The following is a 22,586-nucleotide window of genomic DNA, read 5'->3' on the forward strand; positions in this document are numbered from 1 at the left end:
AGACCAGGATGCTTCAATAGCGGACTTCAACTCTTCTGCATTGTTCGGTCTCATGTCTCTCACCTTTTTTCTTGGCAATGCCCCATAGATTCTCTATGGGGCTCAGGTCAGGCAAGTTTGCTGGCCAATCAAGCAAAGTAATCCCATGGTCATTGAACCAGGTTTTGGTACTTTTGGCAGTGTGGGCAGGTGCCAGGTCCTGCTGGAAAATGAAGTCAGCATCCCCATAAAGCTCATCTGCGGAAGGAAGCATGAAGTGCTCCAAAATCTCCTGGTAGACGGCTGCGTTGACCCTGGACTTAATGAAGCACAGTGGACCAACACCAGCAGATGACATGGCTCCCCAAATCAACACAGACTGTGGAAACTTCACACTGGACTTCAAGCATCTTGCAGTGTGTGCCTCTCCATTCTTCCTCCAGACTCTGGGTCCTTGGTTTCCAAATGAGATGCAAAAGTTGCTCTCATCAGAAAAGAGGACTTTGGACCACTGAGCAACAGACCAGTTCTTTATTTCTTTAGCCCAGGTAAGACTCTTCTGATGTTGTTTGTTGTTCAGGAGCAGCTTGACGAAGAATACGACATTTGAAGCCCATGTCCAGGATCCATCTGTGTGTGGTGGCTCTTGATGCACTGACTCCAGCCTCAGTCCACTCCTTGTGAAAGTCCCCAACACTTTTGAATGGCCTTTTCCTGACAATCCTCTCCAGACTGCGGTTATCCCTGCTGCTTGTGCACCTTTTTCTTCCACACTTTTCCCTTCCACATAACTTTCTATTAATGTGCTTTGATACAGCACTTTGGGAACATCCAACTTCTTTTGCAATTACCTTTTGAGGCTTTCCCTCCTTATGGAGGGTGTCAATGATGGTTTTCTGCACAACTGTCAGGTCAGCAGTCTTTCCCATGATTGTGATTCTTACTGAACCAGACTGAGAGACCATTTAAAGGCTCAGGAACCCTTTGCAGGTGTTATGGCTTAATTAGCTGATTAGAGTGGGACACTTTGAGCCTAGAATATTGAACCTTTTCACAATATTCTAATTTTCTGAGATTGTGAATTTGGGGTTTTCATGAGCTGTAAGCCATAATCATCAAAATTATGACAAATCAAGGCTTGAACTATCTCGCTTTGCATGTAATGAGTCTATCTCATATATTAGTTTCACCTTTTAAGTTGTATTACTGAAATAAATGAATTTTTGCACGATATTCTAATTTTTCGAGTTTCACCTGTATATATATATATATATATATATATAAATATATATATATATATATATATATATATATATATATATATATATATATATATTTCAGTTTAAATTCAATTAGACAAGAAAGGACAGGGGAGTAAAGTATGCATGAGGAGGTGATAGCAACTAATTAATCAACTCAGCAGAGCTGATATTCTGAAGTACATGAGCCGCAGCAGAAAAGACTCTTCTCTCTACCCTGTCAGCCAAAATTCCTTGACCAATGGGATCCCCAGTATGCCTCTTCTGCCAGCATGCATTAAACCCATTGGATGGTTCCTCAGATAGCTTGGTTTCAAATTCTTCGCAAATTTCAGCCAGGGCTCACCGAGACATCTCATCAACTGCCACTTAGAATAACTGTCTGCATCTCATTCAAGGATTGCAAAACTACCTACTCAAACAGACTTATGACCATGAAACACACAGTTCTGCACAGTCATCATACTCAATTGAATCTCTTAAAAGGAGACTATTATGCAAATTGGACACTAGCATGAATTGGACTTCTGATGGAATTTATTTAAATTTACTAGAATTATTTTTTGTGCCAGAGATTTCTTTGATCTTTGCTATTGAGAAGAAGACATATGGCCAGCTTTTAAATTTACCCCATGTTTTGTGGGTGATGACTGCAAGTGATGTGCATCAGAGAATTCCCTCTGTCCGATTGCTTCAGAAAAAAAAACCATAGTCCTTTCCTCTGAAACAAATCCTCATTTGTATTTAACTGCACTTCTTTTTACACATTCTATTGCATATGAATTAAGATGACCAGTAAAGAAAAATTTACAATTCACATTTAATCAATATATTTAGTCAGAGATCACAATAGCATACTACAATATGTCAATAAATCAATAAAGTCAATAACTATGTCAATACATTAATTGGTCCTGTAGTTTATAACTTTATAGACCCCATTTATAATTGCCTATCAGAAGGGGAAAAAAAACCCTTCCAAGCTATCCAAATCTCAGGAGACGGGGCAACACAGAACATCACTGTCTCTATACATTGTTTTCTGGCTTAAATGTTGAAGTGGGGAAGTTCCCAAACATGTACCTATAAAGAATATCAGGCAAACATAAAGATTTATTAAAACTTTCTCTTCATGAGCTGGTGCTTATCATTGAGCTCAGGTCTCATCACAATGATAAAACACTTGGGAAAAAAGATACACACCAATAAGCCAGCACTGGAGGAGATCATGGAGAAGATCTCCACAGCCAATGTATATTTTCCCCTTGTGCTTAGATAGGTTGGAATAAAGCATAGCCAAACACTGCAGAAGACCAACATGCTGAAGGTGATGAATTTGGCTTCATTGAAACTATCAGGTAAATTCCTAGCTAGGAAAGCAGCAGAGAAGCTAAGCAGAGCAAGAAAACCCATAAAGCCCAAAACACAGTAGAACATGACCGAGTCTTCATTGCACTCCAGGATGACTTCTTCAGACATTGACTGTGCATCAAAATCTGGATATGGTGGGGATTTTATCAGCCACAGAGCACAAACACATATTTGAACAAGGGAGCAGGAGAGAAGAATGAAACTCACCATCCTTCCCCCAATCCAATTCCTCAATCTGGAACCGGGTTTGGTGGCCATGAATGCTAGAACCACAACAAAGGTTTTGGCCAAAACACAAGAAACTGCCACAGAAAAGATGAGCCCAAAAGCTGGTTGTCGAAAGAGACACACAATCGTATTGGGCCTCCCAACAAATAGAAAGGCACAAAGGAAAGAGAGGAGAAGAGAAAGTAGGAGTGTATAAGTGAGATTCCTGTTGTTGGCTTTGACGATGGGAGTGTGTTTGTATTTCATGAAAATTGTTATTACCAAAGCTGTCATTAAAGAAAAGCAAAGAGAAAGAACAGTCAGACTGATCCCTAAGGGTTCTTCATAGGACAAAAAGGTGATCCGCTTTGGAATGCACATATTTTTCCCGGGATTTGGATATTGATCTTCTGGACATGGAGAGCAATCATCTATGTCTGAAAAAGAACACAGTGGAATTGATACAGTTGATTACAGACAGTGTTGTACCCCAACGTCTTTGTCCAATTATATGGAAATTTCCTACCCTTCTCCTTTGATATTTTCCCCTCTGGACACAGAAGGCAACCATAGCAGCAAAATGACTCCCCTTCTTTCTTGGCCTTGCTGTGTCCTGTCTCACAAGGATCATTACATAAGGATAAAGGTAATGCCTATCAACAAATGAAGATACAAAGAGGAAAAGAAGTGCTTGGAGAGTTTCTGTGGAATCAACAGATTAAAAATGAAGTAGCAGGATGACATAATTTTAGATGTAATTGGTCTGAAATTATAGTTAATTAAATCTCTACAATAATTGTATTGATAGCCTTCGTTAACCATCAGACAATTTTTGTGCTAGTTAATTAAAGTTGGTTTTCTCAACTTCTGAATTTTGATGTCAGCAAACTGATGGGATCTAGTATGCTGGCTTGCAGTGTTTACTTCAAAACCATGAAAACCATTGTTCATAATTAACAGGGAGCCAGGAAAGTATATTTCCTAATATTCAATAGCAATTGCTAGAAAAGTAAAAAAACAACAAAAAAAAAAACAACACCTTACTGATATCTTTCCTTTTCTAGGAAATTTCTACCTAGGTTAATCAGAGATAATATTGTGACACTTTCATCAATAAAGATATTTAAATGAAGGCAGAGAAATCTAGATTTAAAAAACTAACCTGAGACACTGTTGGACGAAGGGATTAACTTGACTTGGTTACAGTATAATCAACTCCAATTGAGATGGAAAGAGGACCAAAAAATTGGTATAATGTTACATGAGGAAGAATTGGTTAGACATATAAAAGAGAAAGGTCCAATGCATATTAAAAGGCTTTACAATGTTTTGTTAGAAAGGGATTCAGAAACTGAATTGGTTAAAGATTGTATGATTAAGTGGGCACAAAATTTTGCAGAACCAGTCATGTTGGAAACATGGGAAAAAATTTGGGTTCAGAACGTTAAATTCATACAGTCGCAGAACTTGAGGGAAAATTTCTATAAAATGTTTTATAGATGGCATTTAGATCCTAAGAAATTGTCGTGTATGTACCCTAATGTTCAGCCAAAATGTTGGAGATGTGATTGTTTAGATGCTACATATTATCATGTTTGGTGGACTTGTAAGAAAGTTAAGGCTTTTTGGATAAAAAATTGGTGGGTTATGCAGAATGTTTTGAAGAAAAAAATTCAATTTTCTCCACAATTGTTTTTATTGGGTATAGTTAAGGGTTTTACATTGGGTGAAACAAAGTTGATATTGTATATGATAACAGCAGCGAGATTATTGATAGGTAAATACTGGAAAAATGAAGCTTTGCCCACTATCGAGGAATGGACTTTGAAGATGGCCAGTTTTGCAGAGATGGCGAAGATCTCAGCATACCTAAAAGATCGTTCACAAGAGACTTATGAATGGGAATGGAAAAAGTGGATAGATTATGTGCAGAACAAATATCAAACTAGGAAGTATCAAATAGCTTTTCATTGATACTATTATATTAAGATAGCAATACTTGAATTTTGTGAAGATGAAAAATTATATGGGGGATGGAGGGGTTCAAGTTTTATATAAAGGGGTTTTTTGATGGGAGTATATTCTGTGGAAGTCCGGGGGGAGGGGAGGGCTAGGGGGGGTTAGGGAGGGTTAGGTTGGGGAGTTTGGGGTGGGCTGGGGGGGGAATGGGGTGAAAATGTAATTGTAAAACTTTTGCAATAAAAAAAAAGATATTTAAATGAAGGCAGAGAAATCTAGATTCAAAAAACTAACCTGATTAAAGCCTATTGGCCATGTGATGGAATCTACAGAAATCTTGAAGAACTTCTCTGCTGGAGCTGTGGGATCTATCACTCCAATTTTGATTCTAACAAAGGATTGGTTTGGGAATGTGATCCAGTTGATAATATCAAATTCTCCATTTTTATCAAAGGAGATCTGTTCACCAACACTATTGTTGAATCTGACACTTCTCAGAAAATAATGAACCTGAAACGCAGAGGCAATCAGAAAGGAACAAACTGAGGGAGGGGGAAATAATTCATATATTCAAAACATACAGATGAATGTTTCTTTAAACAAAAACAATATAAACACTTTTTTTATTTTTGTTGTAGGCCTGTATCAAATAAATAACATAACAATCATGCTAAAAGAAAATAAGACTGGGTCTTATTTTCAGGGAAACACGCTATATTCTACCTAGGAAATAAGGTCTCAGTAGAAGACATTAGGCAGTGGGAATTGAGGACCAAAGGGCAATGACATTTCTTTTATTGGATGCATTAAAGTAGAGCCAAAGTCAACATCAGCAGGTGCTGCTGGAATTTAAAATCCTGCATTAAGTGGATGCTGAATTTGATGGCTGAAATATCCATCATTTGAAATCTATGATTCTTTCAACCAATGAGAATATATATATATATATATATATATATATATATATATATATATATATATATATATATATATATATATATATATATATATATATGGGTGTTTGTATGTAGGTCTTTGGTTATTCGGGTCTTCTCCCACGTAAAATTGGAAGTGTCTTGGCGACGTTTCGACGAAGTCTCATTCGTCATCTTCAGGCTGGTGTTCTCGGCTTCGTGCTTCCAGGAGCAATGTGAGATCGCAGCTGTCTCTTCCTTTTAACTGCTAGTGGAGGTGTGAGCTGATTGGGTGGGAACTTGGCTGTGTTCTGATTGGGTGGAGGTGTGTTCTGATTGGTTAGGGGCTTGGCTGTGCTCTGATTGGCTGGGGTTGTGTTCTGTTTGGGTGGGGGCTTGGTTGTGCTCAGCTTAGTCTGAGTTGCAGGGGGATTTGAGCTGGTGAGCTGCGTTGTTGTTGTTTGGCTTCGTGTTTGTGGCCGTGTGAGCTCTTCATGGTGGGTGTCAGTCTGCTTCATGTATGGATTGGAGGGGTTTAAAGTGGCTAATGATGCATCTGCGGTCTGGCTTCTGGTCCTTGGTCGTGGCTCATTATCAGTGTGGGTTTGAGTCTGCTTTCTGCGTGGATGTGTGGTGGTGACATCAGGTGTGGCACTCGTGAGTGTGGGTCTGGTGTCATTCGTCGTGTTAGGGACTCGTTTGTCAATAAGGGCGGGTTTCCAAATGGCTGGTAGGCGGGAGGTATCGTCTCGTTTGTTCATGCTGTGTGGGCGTTTTTCTATCTCAATGGCTTCTCTGATTATTCTGTTGTTAAAGTGTTCAGTTTTGGCGATAGTTCTGGTCTTTTTAAAGTCAATATCATGTCCTGTGGCTTTAAGGTGTTGGACCAGGGAAGAAGTTGGTTCCTCTTTTCTGACTGAGTTCTTGTGTTCTTCTATGCGTGCACTTATTCGTCTGTTGGTTTGTCCGATGTATGTGGTGGGGCAGGCGGTGCATGGGATTTCATATACTCCTTGATTTTCTAACTCAATTTTGTCTTTGGGGTTCCTTAGGATGGTGGATATTTTTCGGTTTGTGCAGAATGCTGTCTTGATGTTATGTTTGTGGAGGATTTTGCTTATTCTGTCTGTGGTGCCTTTTATGTATGGGAGGAGGGCCTTGCCGTTTTCTTGTTCTCTGTCTTGGATTTTAGTGGGGGTTTCTTTTTGGATTAGGTTGGTGATCTTATTTCTTTGGAATCCATTGGATGTGAGTACGTTAGTGAGGGTGTGTAGTTCGGTTTTTAGGTGTTGTTCGTCAGCTAAGCGTTTTGTTCTGGAAATGAGTGTCTTGGCTACAGAGTTGATCTGGGCAGGATGGTGGTGTGAGAGTGCGTGCAGATAGCGGTTTGTGTGTGTTTTCTTCTGGTATATAGTGTGTCCTAGGGAGCCATTGGATTTTCTGTAGACTAAGACATCCAGGAAGGGAAGTTGGTTGTTCACTTCTGTTTCCATGGTGAACTGTATTTTGGGGTGTAGGCTGTTGAGATGTGTGAGGAAGTTGTCCAGTTTTTCTTTCCCATGTGGCCAGATTATGAAGGTGTCGTCCACATATCTGAGCCAGAGTTTGGGTTTGTGATCGGATTTTTCTAGAGCTTGGGTTTCAAAGTATTCCATATAGAGGTTGGCAATGACAGGTGAGAGGGGTGATCCCATGGGTGCTCCTTCTGTTTGTTTGTATTTCTGTCCATTATAGATGAAGTATGTGTTGGATAGGCAGTGGTTGGTCAGATCTAAGATGTGCTTGGGGGGGTTATATTTGTTTTGGATAACTGTCAAGGCTTCTTTGATTGGTACTTGGGTGAAGAGGGATATGACATCAAAGCTCACGAGTAGGTCACTGGGCTGTAAGTTTTGTTGCTTTATGATGTCTATGAACTGGAATGAGTTTTTTACGTATGAGGTGATGGATTCTGCATAGGGCTGCAGTTGTTTGGCGAGAAATTTGGCTAGGTTTTGTAGAGGTGAGCCTATGGAGCTGACTATGGGTCTAAGTGGGGTTCCTTCTTTGTGTATCTTGGGGAGACCATAAAGCTTAGGGCATCTGGATGATTTCTCTCTGGGTATGATTCTTTGCTGAATCTCTTCACTGATGGGGGAGGCTTTTATTTTGGATCTGGTGGTTTTTTCCAGGTAGGTGGTGGGGTCTGTGTTTAGGGGTTTGTATATGGAGTCTTGGAGTAGGTTGGTTAATTTGGTTTGGTAGTCAGATGTGTTCATAACCACCGTGGCATTGCCCTTGTCTGCTGGTAGGATTATTATGCTGGTGTCTTCTTTCAGGTTAAGTAGTGCTGTCTGTTCCTCTTTGGGTAAGTTACTTTTGGGTGGCTTGCTGGTGCAGAGGATATTGGTGATTTCGAGTCTGATTCTGTTTGCATCGTCGGGGTTGATTTTGGTCAGGCTGGTTTCAACTCCGCATATAATGGTTTCAGTGGGGATGCTTTTGGGAGCGACTGCAAAGTTGAATCCTTTGGAAAGGACATTGGTTTCGGCTTTGGTGAGGATCCTATCTGAGATGTTATGCACTGTTTGTTTCATGTGTGGCTGTGAGGGTGGAGGGGATTGTTTCTGGCGTTCTTGTAGTCTTCGGAGTTTGTTGGTGTGTGTGTCTGTCTTGAGGGTGGTCTGTGTTTCGGCTCTCCAGACGGCAAGTTGTTTGGATTTGTCCCAAAGTGCGGGGTGGATCTTGTTGCTGAGTTTGAGGTGAAGTGTGAGGAGATCTTTGTTGATTCGGTCTAGGAGGAATCTTTTTCTGTGGAGTTCATTTCTGATTAGGGCTAGTTCTGTTCTTTTCAGAATGCGTTTGGTGGCTGCAGAGTTGAAGTGGAATTTCAGTTGGAAGCCTGTGGGGGTTAAATTTTGATCTCGGCAGTTGCGTAGGAATGCAAGGTCACATAAAATGGAAGCTCTCTGGACTTCGAGTTTTTCATAGGTCCTGGTCAGATGGTGGATTTCCTCCCCGTAGAGGTGGGATATTTGTTTTCTCAGGTTTTCGCGGGTGTTTGTATGTAGGTCTTTGGTTATTCGGGTCTTCTCCCACGTAAAATTGGAAGTGTCTTGGCGACGTTTCGACGAAGTCTCATTCGTCATCTTCAGGCTGGTGTTCTCGGCTTCGTGCTTCCAGGAGCAATGTGAGATCGCAGCTGTCTCTTCCTTTTAACTGCTAGTGGAGATGTGAGCTGATTGGGTGGGAACTTGGCTGTGTTCTGATTGGGTGGAGGTGTGTTCTGATTGGTTAGGGGCTTGGCTGTGCTCTGATTGGCTGGGGTTGTGTTCTGTTTGGGTGGGGGCTTGGTTGTGCTCAGCTTAGTCTGAGTTGCAGGGGGATTTGAGCTGGTGAGCTGCGTTGTTGTTGTTTGGCTTCATGTTTGTGGCCGTGTGAGCTCTTCATGGTGGGTGTCAGTCTGCTTCATGTATGGATTGGAGGGGTTTAAAGTGGCTAATGATGCAGCTGCGGTCTGGCTTCTGGTCCTTGGTCGTGGCTCATTATCAGTGTGGGTTTGAGTCTGCTTTCTGCGTGGATGTGTGGTGGTGACATCAGGTGTGGCACTCGTGAGTGTGGGTCTGGTGTCATTCGTCGTGTTAGGGACTCGTTTGTCAATAAGGGCGGGTTTCCAAATGGCTGGTAGGCGGGAGGTATCGTCTTCCTTCCTCCTAGACCGAATCAACAAAGATCTCCTCACACTTCACCTCAAACTCAGCAACAAGATCCACCCCGCACTTTGGGACAAATCCAAACAACTTGCCCTCTGGAGAGCCGAAACACAGACCACCCTCAAGACAGACACACACACCAACAAACTCCGAAGACTACAAGAACGCCAGAAACAATCCCCTCCACCCTCACAGCCACACATGAAACAAACAGTGCATAACATCTCAGATAGGATCCTCACCAAAGCCGAAACCAATGTCCTTTCCAAAGGATTCAACTTTGCAGTCGCTCCCAAAAGCATCCCCACTGAAACCATTATATGCGGAGTTGAAACCAGCCTGACCAAAATCAACCCCGACGATGCAAACAGAATCAGACTCGAAATCACCAATATCCTCTGCACCAGCAAGCCACCCAAAAGTAACTTACCCAAAGAGGAACAGACAGCACTACTTAACCTGAAAGAAGACACCAGCATAATAATCCTACCAGCAGACAAGGGCAATGCCACGGTGGTTATGAACACATCTGACTACCAAACCAAATTAACCAACCTACTCCAAGACTCCATATACAAACCCCTAAACACAGACCCCACCACCTACCTGGAAAAAACCACCAGATCCAAAATAAAAGCCTCCCCCATCAGTGAAGAGATTCAGCAAAGAATCATACCCAGAGAGAAATCATCCAGATGCCCTAAGCTTTATGGTCTCCCCAAGATACACAAAGAAGGAACCCCACTTAGACCCATAGTCAGCTCCATAGGCTCACCTCTACAAAACCTAGCCAAATTTCTCGCCAAACAACTGCAGCCCTATGCAGAATCCATCACCTCATACGTAAAAAACTCATTCCAGTTCATAGACATCATAAAGCAACAAAACTTACAGCCCAGTGACCTACTCGTGAGCTTTGATGTCATATCCCTCTTCACCCAAGTACCAATCAAAGAAGCCTTGACAGTTATCCAAAACAAATATAACCCCCCCAAGCACATCTTAGATCTGACCAACCACTGCCTATCCAACACATACTTCATCTATAATGGACAGAAATACAAACAAACAGAAGGAGCACCCATGGGATCACCCCTCTCACCTGTCATTGCCAACCTCTATATGGAATACTTTGAAACCCAAGCTCTAGAAAAATCCGATCACAAACCCAAACTCTGGCTCAGATATGTGGACGACACCTTCATAATCTGGCCACATGGGAAAGAAAAACTGGACAACTTCCTCACACATCTCAACAGCCTACACCCCAAAATACAGTTCACCATGGAAACAGAAGTGAACAACCAACTTCCCTTCCTGGATGTCTTAGTCTACAGAAAATCCAATGGCTCCCTAGGACACACTATATACCAGAAGAAAACACACACAAACCGCTATCTGCACGCACTCTCACACCACCATCCTGCCCAGATCAACTCTGTAGCCAAGACACTCATTTCCAGAACAAAACGCTTAGCTGACGAACAACACCTAAAAACCGAACTACACACCCTCACTAACGTACTCACATCCAATGGATTCCAAAGAAATAAGATCACCAACCTAATCCAAAAAGAAACCCCCACTAAAATCCAAGACAGAGAACAAGAAAACGGCAAGGCCCTCCTCCCATACATAAAAGGCACCACAGACAGAATAAGCAAAATCCTCCACAAACATAACATCAAGACAGCATTCTGCACAAACCGAAAAATATCCACCATCCTAAGGAACCCCAAAGACAAAATTGAGTTAGAAAATCAAGGAGTATATGAAATCCCATGCACCGCCTGCCCCACCACATACATCGGACAAACCAACAGACGAATAAGTGCACGCATAGAAGAACACAAGAACTCAGTCAGAAAAGAGGAACCAACTTCTTCCCTGGTCCAACACCTTAAAGCCACAGGACATGATATTGACTTTAAAAAGACCAGAACTATCGCCAAAACTGAACACTTTAACAACAGAATAATCAGAGAAGCCATTGAGATAGAAAAACGCCCACACAGCATGAACAAACGAGACGATACCTCCCGCCTACCAGCCATTTGGAAACCCGCCCTTATTGACAAACGAGTCCCTAACACGACGAATGACACCAGACCCACACTCACGAGTGCCACACCTGATGTCACCACCACACATCCACGCAGAAAGCAGACTCAAACCCACACTGATAATGAGCCACGACCAAGGACCAGAAGCCAGACCGCAGATGCATCATTAGCCACTTTAAACCCCTCCAATCCATACATGAAGCAGACTGACACCCACCATGAAGAGCTCACACGGCCACAAACACGAAGCCAAACAACAACAACGCAGCTCACCAGCTCAAATCCCCCTGCAACTCAGACTAAGCTGAGCACAACCAAGCCCCCACCCAAACAGAACACAACCCCAGCCAATCAGAGCACAGCCAAGCCCCTAACCAATCAGAACACACCTCCACCCAATCAGAACACAGCCAAGTTCCCACCCAATCAGCTCACACCTCCACTAGCAGTTAAAAGGAAGAGACAGCTGCGATCTCACATTGCTCCTGGAAGCACGAAGCCGAGAACACCAGCCTGAAGATGACGAATGAGACTTCGTCGAAACGTCGCCAAGACACTTCCAATTTTACGTGGGAGAAGACCCGAATAACCAAAGACCTATATATATATATATATATATATATATATATATATATATATATATATATATATATATATATATATATATATATATTCTGTATATATAATGTAGGCTCAAAATAACATCCCACATTGGTCCACTTTATAAAGTGTCTGAGATATTAAAAACACTTTTATTCCTTTCCCTTCTTCTCCTAGAGCCGTGTTCCTGGAAGCATATAAGTTTCTGCTCTCATTCCATCCATTTGCTCTAAAATGATGCATGTGTTGTTGTGAATAATTGGGTGTAGAAATGCAGGTGACTCTCAAATGGTCCATGAAGCAGTCAGAACCAACGCCACATAGAAAGGGAACATTACAGCATGCTGAATCTTCTTTGAATGTCACAATATATCAGTCCTTCCTCTTCCACCCATGGATTGTAAGGGAAGATCCTCATCAGGAAATGCCAAAAAATATGTGCATGATTTTACTTTCAACAATAAATGAAATGCATCTGCAAATGCAAATATTCCAAATAAAGCATATATAACTACTACTACTACTACTACTACTACTACTACTACTACTACTACTACTACAACTACTACTACAACTACAACCAATACAGATTCACCATATCATGTGGAAGGAGTAATCACCTCCTTCCATTTATTTATAAACTGAATTTTAAGGATGGAGGGGATGCATTTCAGAGAAGTAAAAGACAATTCAGGTTGGATATTTTGTCTGTGAGAAAGAGGAGGAAAATAATTCACAGAGTAAATTGCAGATATAGAGAATAAAGTGCTCAGATTGACAAGATTTTATCTATAGGTTTAAAACAAGAAGAAATCAGCTTAGAAGAATTACTATCTGTCATTCTTGGTTTTGGGCTTGACAGGAAGTTAAATTCCTGGAGAGAATAATATTCTAAGAAATTTTGTAGAATGCCATTTATGATTTTAATATCAGCATATGAATATTTTGATTACTTAATCCATTATTACATCTCACTTTTCGGTTTTAAGACATCAATATCCCTGGAGAATATTGTTTGCTAGAGTTTAAGGACACATGTTGCAACTACAGATATGGTGGTTTCTGCACCACTCTGCTAACAGACTTACCTGCCACCACACTTGATTGTGAAAATGTTTCCTTCTTTCTTTCATCATTGTTGTTTCTCTAGATTTGGATATATAGAGAGATTGCAAAGCATGTGCCACAGCATAGACTGCATTATAAATATTGTAACTCTGGCCACTCATGCATGTTTCAAACACAGATGTAGGGAGGGTTTCAAGCTTCTCCTGTCCAGTGCATTTTTTCTGAGATGCCTCCATTTTTGAGTTTGGGAAAAAACAATTGAATGTCTGTTCCCAGAAATCTTTCCGAAAATGATCATTCTGATTGTTGGTTGGATTTAGATGTTGAAGAAATTCCTGGAAGTTTTGGATCTCCTTTGTGTGTACTGCAAAGGCTAAAGCTCCGTGCAGAAAATGGATATCCCAAGATTTATGAAAGGAAGTTGAAGTATAATCTATCTGAGCAGTTATAAGCCAAATCTTATTCTTCTTTGGTATATCCTCCACTTCTGAAAACTGGAGGAAAGTTCTCAGACCTGCTAAGGACTGAATTTCACCATATAAGATTACCACATTGGCTGTGCTCTTCATGAGAACATGGTATATCTGTAATCCTTCACCGACAGTTTCAGCAAAATCACTGTAAAAAGCTACATTTGGGAACTCTGCATTAAATTCAATGCAGATGCCATGCTCAGAAAAAGTGGGGACTACCTCCTGGAGAAATTTCTCTCCTTTCTCATCTTTTACTACAAGAATTCCAATCCAAATCCATCTAAAATACAGCAATAACAGGAGGAGGCCCTTACGTTGGTAGTATTCATTCGGAAACATTTTGTTGCAATATTTTCAGGATCAGACTCAATAATAGTAGTAGGAATTAAAGGTTTAAATATATTTCCTTTTATTTACAATAGGCATTCTATATTCACTGAATATTCACAGATAGAAGCAAGGAAAAAGGTGAAGGTGGCTCCTTATATATACAATGGGTGGAGCCATGAGTGGGAGTGGTGAATTATGAATACATTAAGAGTTGAAGAATAAGTTAACCCCTGATATCCCATTCATACACTATTTACACACTAGGGAATAAGGCATTTACATCTGACAAATCCCCCTCTAAATGCCGATTCGTTATACAACACCAATTACATTCAGATTCAGGACAATACAAGACATACAATTTAGAAGTTAAATATTTGTGCTGTTTAGAAGGTAAAGGCTTCGTCAATATGTCAGCTAATTGTTCTGAAGTATCACAATGCACTGCTTTGATAAATCCATCTTGAGACAATTGTCTCACATGTTTAAATTTTATATCTATATGCCTGGACCTTTGCCCAATGGCATCTGATCTAGATATTTCAATGGCTGCTTTATTGTCTTCATGCATAACAAAAGGCAAAGCAGGTTTTTTCCAAACATCTGAAATTAAATCATTAAACCATACAAGGTTATTTGCAGCTTTGGATAAACAAACATATTCCGCTTCTGTGGTTGAAGTGGCTACTAGTTCTTGTTTACCAGTGTACCAGTAAACTGGACAGTCATTTAAGAGAAAAATATAACCAGAAGTACTTTTTCTGCATGATATGTCTCCAGCCCAATCCGCATCTGCGTAACATGTAAGCTTTGGTTCTTTATTATCACTAGGTTCTAATACTAAGCAGAAATCTAATGTACTTTTCAGATATCTTAAAATTCTTTTAACAGCTTCCCAGTGATACATTGTTGGTTTGCTGACGTGCCTGGACAATAAATTGAGTGGTAAGGCGATATCTGGCCTAGTCCAATTAGATATATAAAGAAGTGAACCTATGATTGATCTATAAAATGTGTTATCCTTGAATTCAGGAGAAGATTCATCAGTATTTCTAAGAAAATCAGTTTGCATAGGAGTGTCACAGGGTTTGGCATTGTTTAAATTGCATTTATTTAGAAGTTCAATAATCTTATCTCTCTGAGTAAGTTTGAATCCCCTTCTAGTCTTATTAATTTGAACACCAAGATATTTGTTTACTTTACCTAGAGATTTCAACGAGAAATGTTCATTTAGCTTATTTACAAAAGTTTCTCTTCTCTCTTTGTGTTTTCCTATATATAAAATATCATCTACATAAATCAATACAAATTCAATGTAATCATCACCCTTTTTGACAAAGAAACAGTTATCAGCAGTGGTAGCATTGAAATCCATGGTCTTAAGTACTTTTACCAAGCAATCGTACCATCTTTTACCAGATTGTTTTAATCCGTACAAACTCTTGTTCAATAGCCAAATTTCATTTTTGTTGGTGTATTGACTGTGAGGTGCTCTTACATATATTTCCTTATCTAGTTTTGCGTGTAGATACGCAGTCTGTATGTCATATTGAAATACATCAAGATTGAGTGCAGATGCTACTACTAGAGCTGTTTTGACACTCTCTGTTCTTACTGTGGGGGAGTACGTGTCAGTATAGTCCTCCGGATATTTTTGTGCATAACCTTGTGCAACTAATCTAGCTTTGTATAGAGTATTGCCTCCTTCTAGATTCTTAATTTTATATATCCACCTGGTACCAATAATTGTTTTATCTTTAGGTGCAATTGCAGGTGTAAATACATTTAATCCTTGCAAACTTTCCATCTCTTTTTTCATAGCTAGTTCCCATTTTTCTTTTTCTTCACGAGGGAGTTTTAATACTTCCTCATATGTATTAGGTGTTATTTGTTCACTATCCATATGCATTATGTAATCTTTGTATTTATTTGGCATTTGATTTCTGTTGTTCCTAATGGCTCTTTCAGGTTTGCTATTGTTGTCATGCAAATATCTTGCTTCCTTTTTTGTTAGTGTGTCTGTCTTTATTTTGTGTTGACTATTTGTCCAAGTTTTGGTTTTGCTTTTATATTTGTTGATATTTTGTTTTTCTATGGTCCCTTCCTCTTGAGATTTTGTATCTTTGCATCTATTTGGAAATATTTCATTAAGATGTAATTTAGACCAGTTGGCCTGTTCATGGAACACAGCTGTTCTGGAAACTATAAATTTGTTATTATTATCAATGAATCTGTACCCTTTGGTGCCAGTTTCATATCCCATAAATCTGAGTCTTCTGGATACATTTTCTCCCTTTCTTCTCAACTGTTTAGGTATGTGTACGTCTGCAGTGACTCCAAATATGTGCATGTGTGCTAATTTTGGTTTCCTATTATACATTACTTCATATGGTGTCTTATTTACAATACTGGACCAGGTTCTATTTTGTGTGTAATTTGAATAATGTAAGGCTTCTGACCAAAATTGTTTGCTTAAGCCAGCATCCTCTAATGTGCACCTAATCATGGTTTGTAATGTGGAATTTTTCCTCTCTGCAATCCCGTTCTGGAACGCAGAAAATGGACTAGACGTGTAATGTAGCATTCCTCTATCCTTTAACCACTGGGAGAATTCTTTAGACATGAACTCACATCCCCTATCTGTCATAATTTGTTTTATTCTGATATTGTGTTGTGTTTCTATGCGTTTGTAAAATTCCTTAAATTTTTGAAAGGTTTCATCCTTGTGTTTTAATGTGTAAACAAACCCATAGCGACTGTAATCGTCTACTATTGTCAGGAAGTAACGTTTTCTATAAGTGATTGATGGAGTTAATGGGCCAACTAGGTCCATGTGTACTAAGTCAAAAATTTTGTTAGTTGATCTGGTGGATTTTCTTGGCCTGGGACTAGTTTTTAGTTTTGTAGATTTACATACTGAGCATTCCAAATAGTTTTCACAATTTTTTATTTTGACACCTTCTGCGTGTTCAGTCATTTTTTGTACTACAGGAAAACTTGCATGTCCTAACTTCCTATGTAAGATGTGAGCACACTCATCATGAATTGGTTTACCTATTTTTGGTTTTTTTTCATTGTGTGCATCTGCGTGATCATGAGATATTTTACATTCATCATTGTCACTGTTACTAATATTTTCATCATCTGCTTCAATACAATCTTTCATATTTGAATCAATGTTATGCAACCATTTTTCTTTTGTTATCAGATAGGGTAGGCCTCCTTTAATCATCACAGTGCCTACATTTATTTTATTCTTCTCTAAAGTTGCTTTTCCCTTTGAGAAAACTATATTAATGTCAGAATCTCTACTTAGTTTTATGGCACTTAGTATGTTATGAGGTATTTCTGGTATTAACAATACCCCCTCTATTTTTCCTAGACCAGGCAAGGTCACATTCCCTCTGCCTAATACTTGAACCTTTTCTTGGTTAGCTACCTTTATTACAAATTTATCTTCTGTAAATGAAGACAATATATTTTTGTTATTAGTGGTGTGATTAGTTGCTCCAGAATCAATAAGCCAATTATTGTTCTCATTTTGTTGTGTTTTATTGCTGTCTTGTTTATTTAGTCCATTCAGTGAACCAGATTTTCTCTCTTTTGAATTTTCTCTGCCCCCTCTATTTTCTCTGTAATTTGGTGGGCTTCTATATCTATGTCTATCTATGGAAGGCTGTCTATAATTGTATTTATTCCTATATTCTGACCTATGTCTTTCCTTTGAAATTTTGGGACAATCTCTTCTATTGTGTTCCCTGGACCCACAATTGTGGCATTTAAACGTTTCATTATATTTTTCTTGGAAAGCTACTTTCCTAAAAGGTTTGTGCTCTGTGTGATTGCTAGAACGATTTTTTCTTGAATTGTCTTCTGCTATCAATTTGTTAGATAGACTTTCTATGGATAAATATCCTAGATTGATAGTGTCTAAATGTGACATAAAACTATCCCATGATGAATCAAGTGAATTGATAATAACACTTTTCATTGTTTGGTCTGAAATCACTTCCCCCCTCAAATGCAGCTCAGCTCTTATTTTGTTTAAAGATATTAAATGCTCACTTATGGAAACCCCTGGTTTTACTCTAGAAGAAAAGAAATCCTTAGACATTCTTGTGGTGGTAGCTACACTGTCGCTGTGAAACAAATTAAACATGCATTGAATTATTTCTGAAACAGTCAAATTTGGTTTGATGCTATGATACATTGCAGGAGACACACTAGATATTATTAAGAAAAATGCTCTATGATGTAAACAATCTATTTTTAAAGTCCAAGGTCTTCTTGGGGGACTAGTGATAAAAAATAGTAAATTTTCCTTCATAAAGACAACCTGGAGCTGTTGATACCATTCTTGCAAATTAATGCCATCAACCCTTAGTTTTGGGAAGTCACTGGGTAAGTTTCCCACATTATTTTGTCCATTACTTACAACCTGAGGTAGTCCGTGGTCTCGCAAGTGTAGGAAATTGCAAAACGGCATGGGGATGCTCGCAACGAGTCTGCGTGGTTCTCTGGCCAGTTCATGTCTTTCCGGACCATCTACGTAGTTTCGCACATGCGCGTTGTTCATTTCTTCCTTGGCGGCGTCGTGGAAGGTTCTCTCCATTGTGGCTCGCTCGCTCTGCTCTTCTTCAGACGAGTCGGTCTCTGGTTCGGTCTTGGGAGTTCTGATGACGGCGACTGCTCTTCTTTTTCTTTTGGGGGCGTTGGCACTTGCTTCGGTCTGTGGTGTAGGGCGGAATCGACATGGCTCTCTGGGTTCGGGCGTCGTCGCTCTCGAAGTCAGGATGGGAGCGCGCAGGTCTTGAGGTATCGGCTTGTTCGCTTGCTTCTTCGGTGGCGCTTTGGTAATTTTTAATTTTGGCCCAAATGCAGCAAAAAGCGTCTTCATTGCTGACTTTACTTTGGATTTCGTTGAGTCATCTTCACTTTCTGATTCTGGCTCTTCCGAGGAGTTTGAATCCTCCTTTTCATTTTCGTTGTCTGATAACGTTTTTCGCGCCAGAAATTTTGAACTGAGCATTTTGATTGGCTCTGCTTCGCTCACCTTGGAGGCCTGTTGAAACCAAGATGGCTGCCATTCAAAATTTCGCGCGGGATCACATTTTTTCTTTTTCATAATGACTTTCTCTGTAGTCATATCACTCACAATTTTTTGGTCTTTAGGTTTCTCGTTAGTGATGTTTTTCTCTCTCGCTGCTCCGCTGTTCTTCAGCATTTCTTGGAGGTTCACGATGAGGCTTTCATCATTCTTCTGGCTTTTTAATAGTTTTAATATCTCTGACCTGAGTTCGTTATTCTCTATTTCGATTTCCTCCTGGTCATCGTTTTCATCTATTAATTCTTCGTCTTCAGTGGTGTATTCTTCGGATTCTCTCGAAATCGCGTTTGTGGATTCGTTGAGTGTTTCTTGTTCATTTTCTATTTCTTTGCTGTAGGCCCTGGTGTTGGGCCTATCTTTCTTAGACATTTTTAAGTATTTGTTGAGTCAATTAACCATCCTCTGCTACCAGATTGTTGCAATATTTTCAGGATCAGACTCAATAATAGTAGTAGGAATTAAAGGTTTAAATATATTTCCTTTTATTTACAATAGGCATTCTATATTCACTGAATATTCACAGATAGAAGCAAGGAAAAAGGTGAAGGTGGCTCCTTATATATACAATGGGTGGAGCCATGAGTGGGAGTGGTGAATTATGAATACATTAAGAGTTGAAGAATAAGTTAACCCCTGATATCCCATTCATACACTATTTACACACTAGGGAATAAGGCATTTACATCTGACACATTTGTTGGAAGAAAACTGCTTGAGTCTCTTTAGACATAACTGGAGCAGAGCCATAGCTCAACTACAGAAAGATAAACATATGAAATTGCAAAGTTCTATGTGAGCCTCTGAAAATATATATATTCATTTCAGTTGAGTATCTTTGACCTTATATACTGAAATTATGCAATTAGTTGTGTTTAATTAGGAAATATCAACCAAGATGTCACACTTGAGGTATCGGTAAATACATGTTCCTGGAAGTACTCTCATTGTGAATATTTCAAATCTGAACCTTGGTTCAATGTCAGGAACTAGGGCACATTTTGCCTTGTCAAATATCCCCATTGTCTCTTCAGAATGACAATGATTCATGCTGCTGTGATGATTCTATCAAGCAGATAATAATATCTAGGAATCAGGAAGGTCTCTCCTTTTTACACAAAGAAGCATACCAATGTTTGTGGAGCTATGGCAAAATGATAATGTATATCTTCAGCATATTTTACCTGAGGAACTTTGTAGATACCCAATACAGTTGCCATGTGAAGAGAGATGTCAGGTGCCCCAATGACTGCAGCCAAGGTATTTGTAATCCCACACTTGTAGTTAGGGATGAATTTTCCCTGAGTGAAAGGCAGCAACATTGAGGCAAAGTAAGTCCAGCTTGGACTATAATTGCTGTTAAAAATGTGGAAGCCCAGCGTGACGTTGGGTAAGATCTGTGGATTTTCATTGATCTCCTTTACAGTAAACACTAAAGCCAGGATATGCTGGTAATTCTGAAAAACTATTCTGTAAAACAGAATTAAAAACAGCACATTAAGAAAGGTCTGCATCACATTATGGCACTTACAATCCTTTCGTACAACACATTTTGTGGAATGTGTGAAATAATTCTTGTTTCTATGTTTCTATATGTGAGAATTGTTCACTATCAAACTGCAGCTTTTAAGAATGGCTTATATGCAAAAGGTAATTGCTACATTTTGGTACCTGAAATAAAGAATGAGAAAACATATTCATGGGAAATATGTGCTTTCCCTTCCTTAATGGTAGTAACAGCTTCATATTCGTATGGAATAAATTTGTTTGGAATTCAGCCATACATATCTGTATATTAATAGATATTGAGATGTGATTTGTTATAAATGGAGATTTGATCTTCATTTCAATTTTATCTGGAAACTGAAGTAAAATATGACATCAGATAAAATAAACCTAGGCATCCTATTTTAGATTTTTCTATCATGGGTTTTTGCCATTAGAGGAAAATATTTCAAGCATCATGTGATTTACCAGTAAAGTTCAGAGCTGGACAATATATTAATGATATACTTACATAAGTCCATCATGAAATGCCTGAGAAGGATGTTGACTGAAATCAATGGGGTCAGAAAATATCACGAATGCAGAAATAATGCCAGCAATGTTAACATCTCCAAGCTGATGATAGGTGTACTGAATAGGAAGAGGCTCCCGAAAGTCACATTGAAGGCTAGGATTCTTGCACATCACTTCAGGCAATACTGTTAACAGTAACTTCATGAATAGTAACATCTTCCATGAGTGTCGTCTTTCTGTGTAGAAATGCCTCTGTCTGCAACAAGATCTTTGATGTAGACCAGACAGATCTGCCTTCTGGAGGTGTTCTTCAGACAAAACTAGGGAGTGCAACATACTAACAAATCAACTCACAGAGCATTGGGCCTCCCAGCCATGGATTGGAATAATAGGATGGGGACAATAATTACCATTATTCAGTGTCAGTTGCTCCTTTTTTCATGGAGTCCCATAGGATTTGAAAGAGACAAAATGGCTAATTTCATAATGATAGTGAGACAGTCACATATGTCTTACTCACAACTTCAAAATATGTGAGGACTTATAGAGGCAGGAACACATGAGCCACAAGATAAAAAATAAAATCATTAGATTCATAAAGCGAAATAGAGATGTAAATCGATGTATGTGTAAAGCATTACTGTAATTCTATTCTATTCTATTCTATTCTATTCTATTCTATTCTATTCTATTCTATTCTATTCTATTCTATTCCATCCCATCCCATCCCATCCCATCCCATCCCATCCCATCCATTCTTACACTACACTACACCACATTCTGTAGCCCACTGTACTCCAGTCCATTCCAGCTTGTGTAATGCAATTATTTGTGGGCTTTCATGGAATACATTGAAAGAACTAGTTATAAAACTTTTCCTATTCCCCCCCCCACTTTTTTTTCCTTCTGAATGAAAGTGGTTTACAGTGCCATCTAGAGACATAAATAAAAATACATTGTTTCAATTAAACTGACTGAGAGGACTGGCTTTGAGATTGTAGATTGGAGGCTTGAACTGATAAGAAACAGCTGTGTCTGGCAAGAACTGCATATTGAGATAGATAGCCTTAATAGTAGTTGAAATAGTGTCCCTTTTGAAGCTTTTGAAATAGAAACAAGAACAAGACAAGTGAGACAATATAAACAGCCTTGTTTGGACATCCTTTTTTTCCCCTTGTGACTGTTCTTTTTTGTTTTGTTTTGTTTTGTTTTTCTTTTTATCTTCCTCTTTTTTGGTTTAGGATTTGACCATTTTTAGTGATTCCTTTTCTTTTTTCTTTCTTTTTTCTCCTGAACTATTTCCATTGATTGGATTAAGTTTTGTATTTTTTTTTATGTTCCATTTTTTGGGGGGCTGGTTGGTTTTTTGAGTGTTTGAAACAAAAAAATGGATTAAGGTAAGAAGAACCTGAAGAATCAGAAGTCTTTGGGGTTTTTTTCTCTTCTTTCTTTCTTTCTTTCTTTCTTTCTTTCTTTCTTTCTTTCTTTCTTCTTTCTTTCTTTCTTTCTTCTTCTTTCTTTCTTTCTTTCTTTCTTTCTTTCTTTCTT

General features: G+C 39.1%; 1 protein-coding gene across 1 annotated transcript; it reads right to left on the minus strand.

The window, feature by feature from the left end:
• Positions 1 to 2,354: 2,354 nt before the first annotated feature.
• On the minus strand, positions 2,355 to 18,944 carry LOC139324546 (vomeronasal type-2 receptor 116-like). The gene is made up of 5 exons (XM_070954258.1): positions 18,481 to 18,944; positions 13,133 to 13,865; positions 5,070 to 5,285; positions 3,343 to 3,469; positions 2,355 to 3,253 (listed from the first exon to the last, which is right to left on the minus strand). The coding sequence occupies exons 1-5, from the start codon at positions 18,942 to 18,944 to the stop codon at positions 2,355 to 2,357; spliced, it is 2,439 nt and encodes an 812-aa protein (XP_070810359.1).
• Positions 18,945 to 22,586: the final 3,642 nt, after the last annotated feature.

Source organism: Pituophis catenifer, unplaced genomic scaffold (assembly GCF_029215685.1).
Source record: "Pituophis catenifer annectens isolate HBS135680 unplaced genomic scaffold, rPitCat1.0.hap2 SCAF_15, whole genome shotgun sequence".
Classification (NCBI taxonomy): Eukaryota; Metazoa; Chordata; class Lepidosauria; order Squamata; family Colubridae; genus Pituophis; species Pituophis catenifer.

Excerpts from the sequence above, each read along its gene's own strand:
- LOC139324546 (XM_070954258.1), bottom strand. The coding sequence starts at position 18,944 with ATGCTCAGTTCAAAATTTCTGGCGCGAAAAACGTTATCAGACAACGAA. Across the intron at positions 13,866-18,480 it reads AAGGAAGAAATGAACAACGC|ATGGATTTGGATTGGAATTC; the intron begins GCATGTGCGAAA and ends GCTGTATTTTAG. Across the intron at positions 5,286-13,132 it reads ACAATCAAGTGTGGTGGCAG|GTTCATTATTTTCTGAGAAG; the intron begins GTAAGTCTGTTA and ends TCTGCGTTTCAG.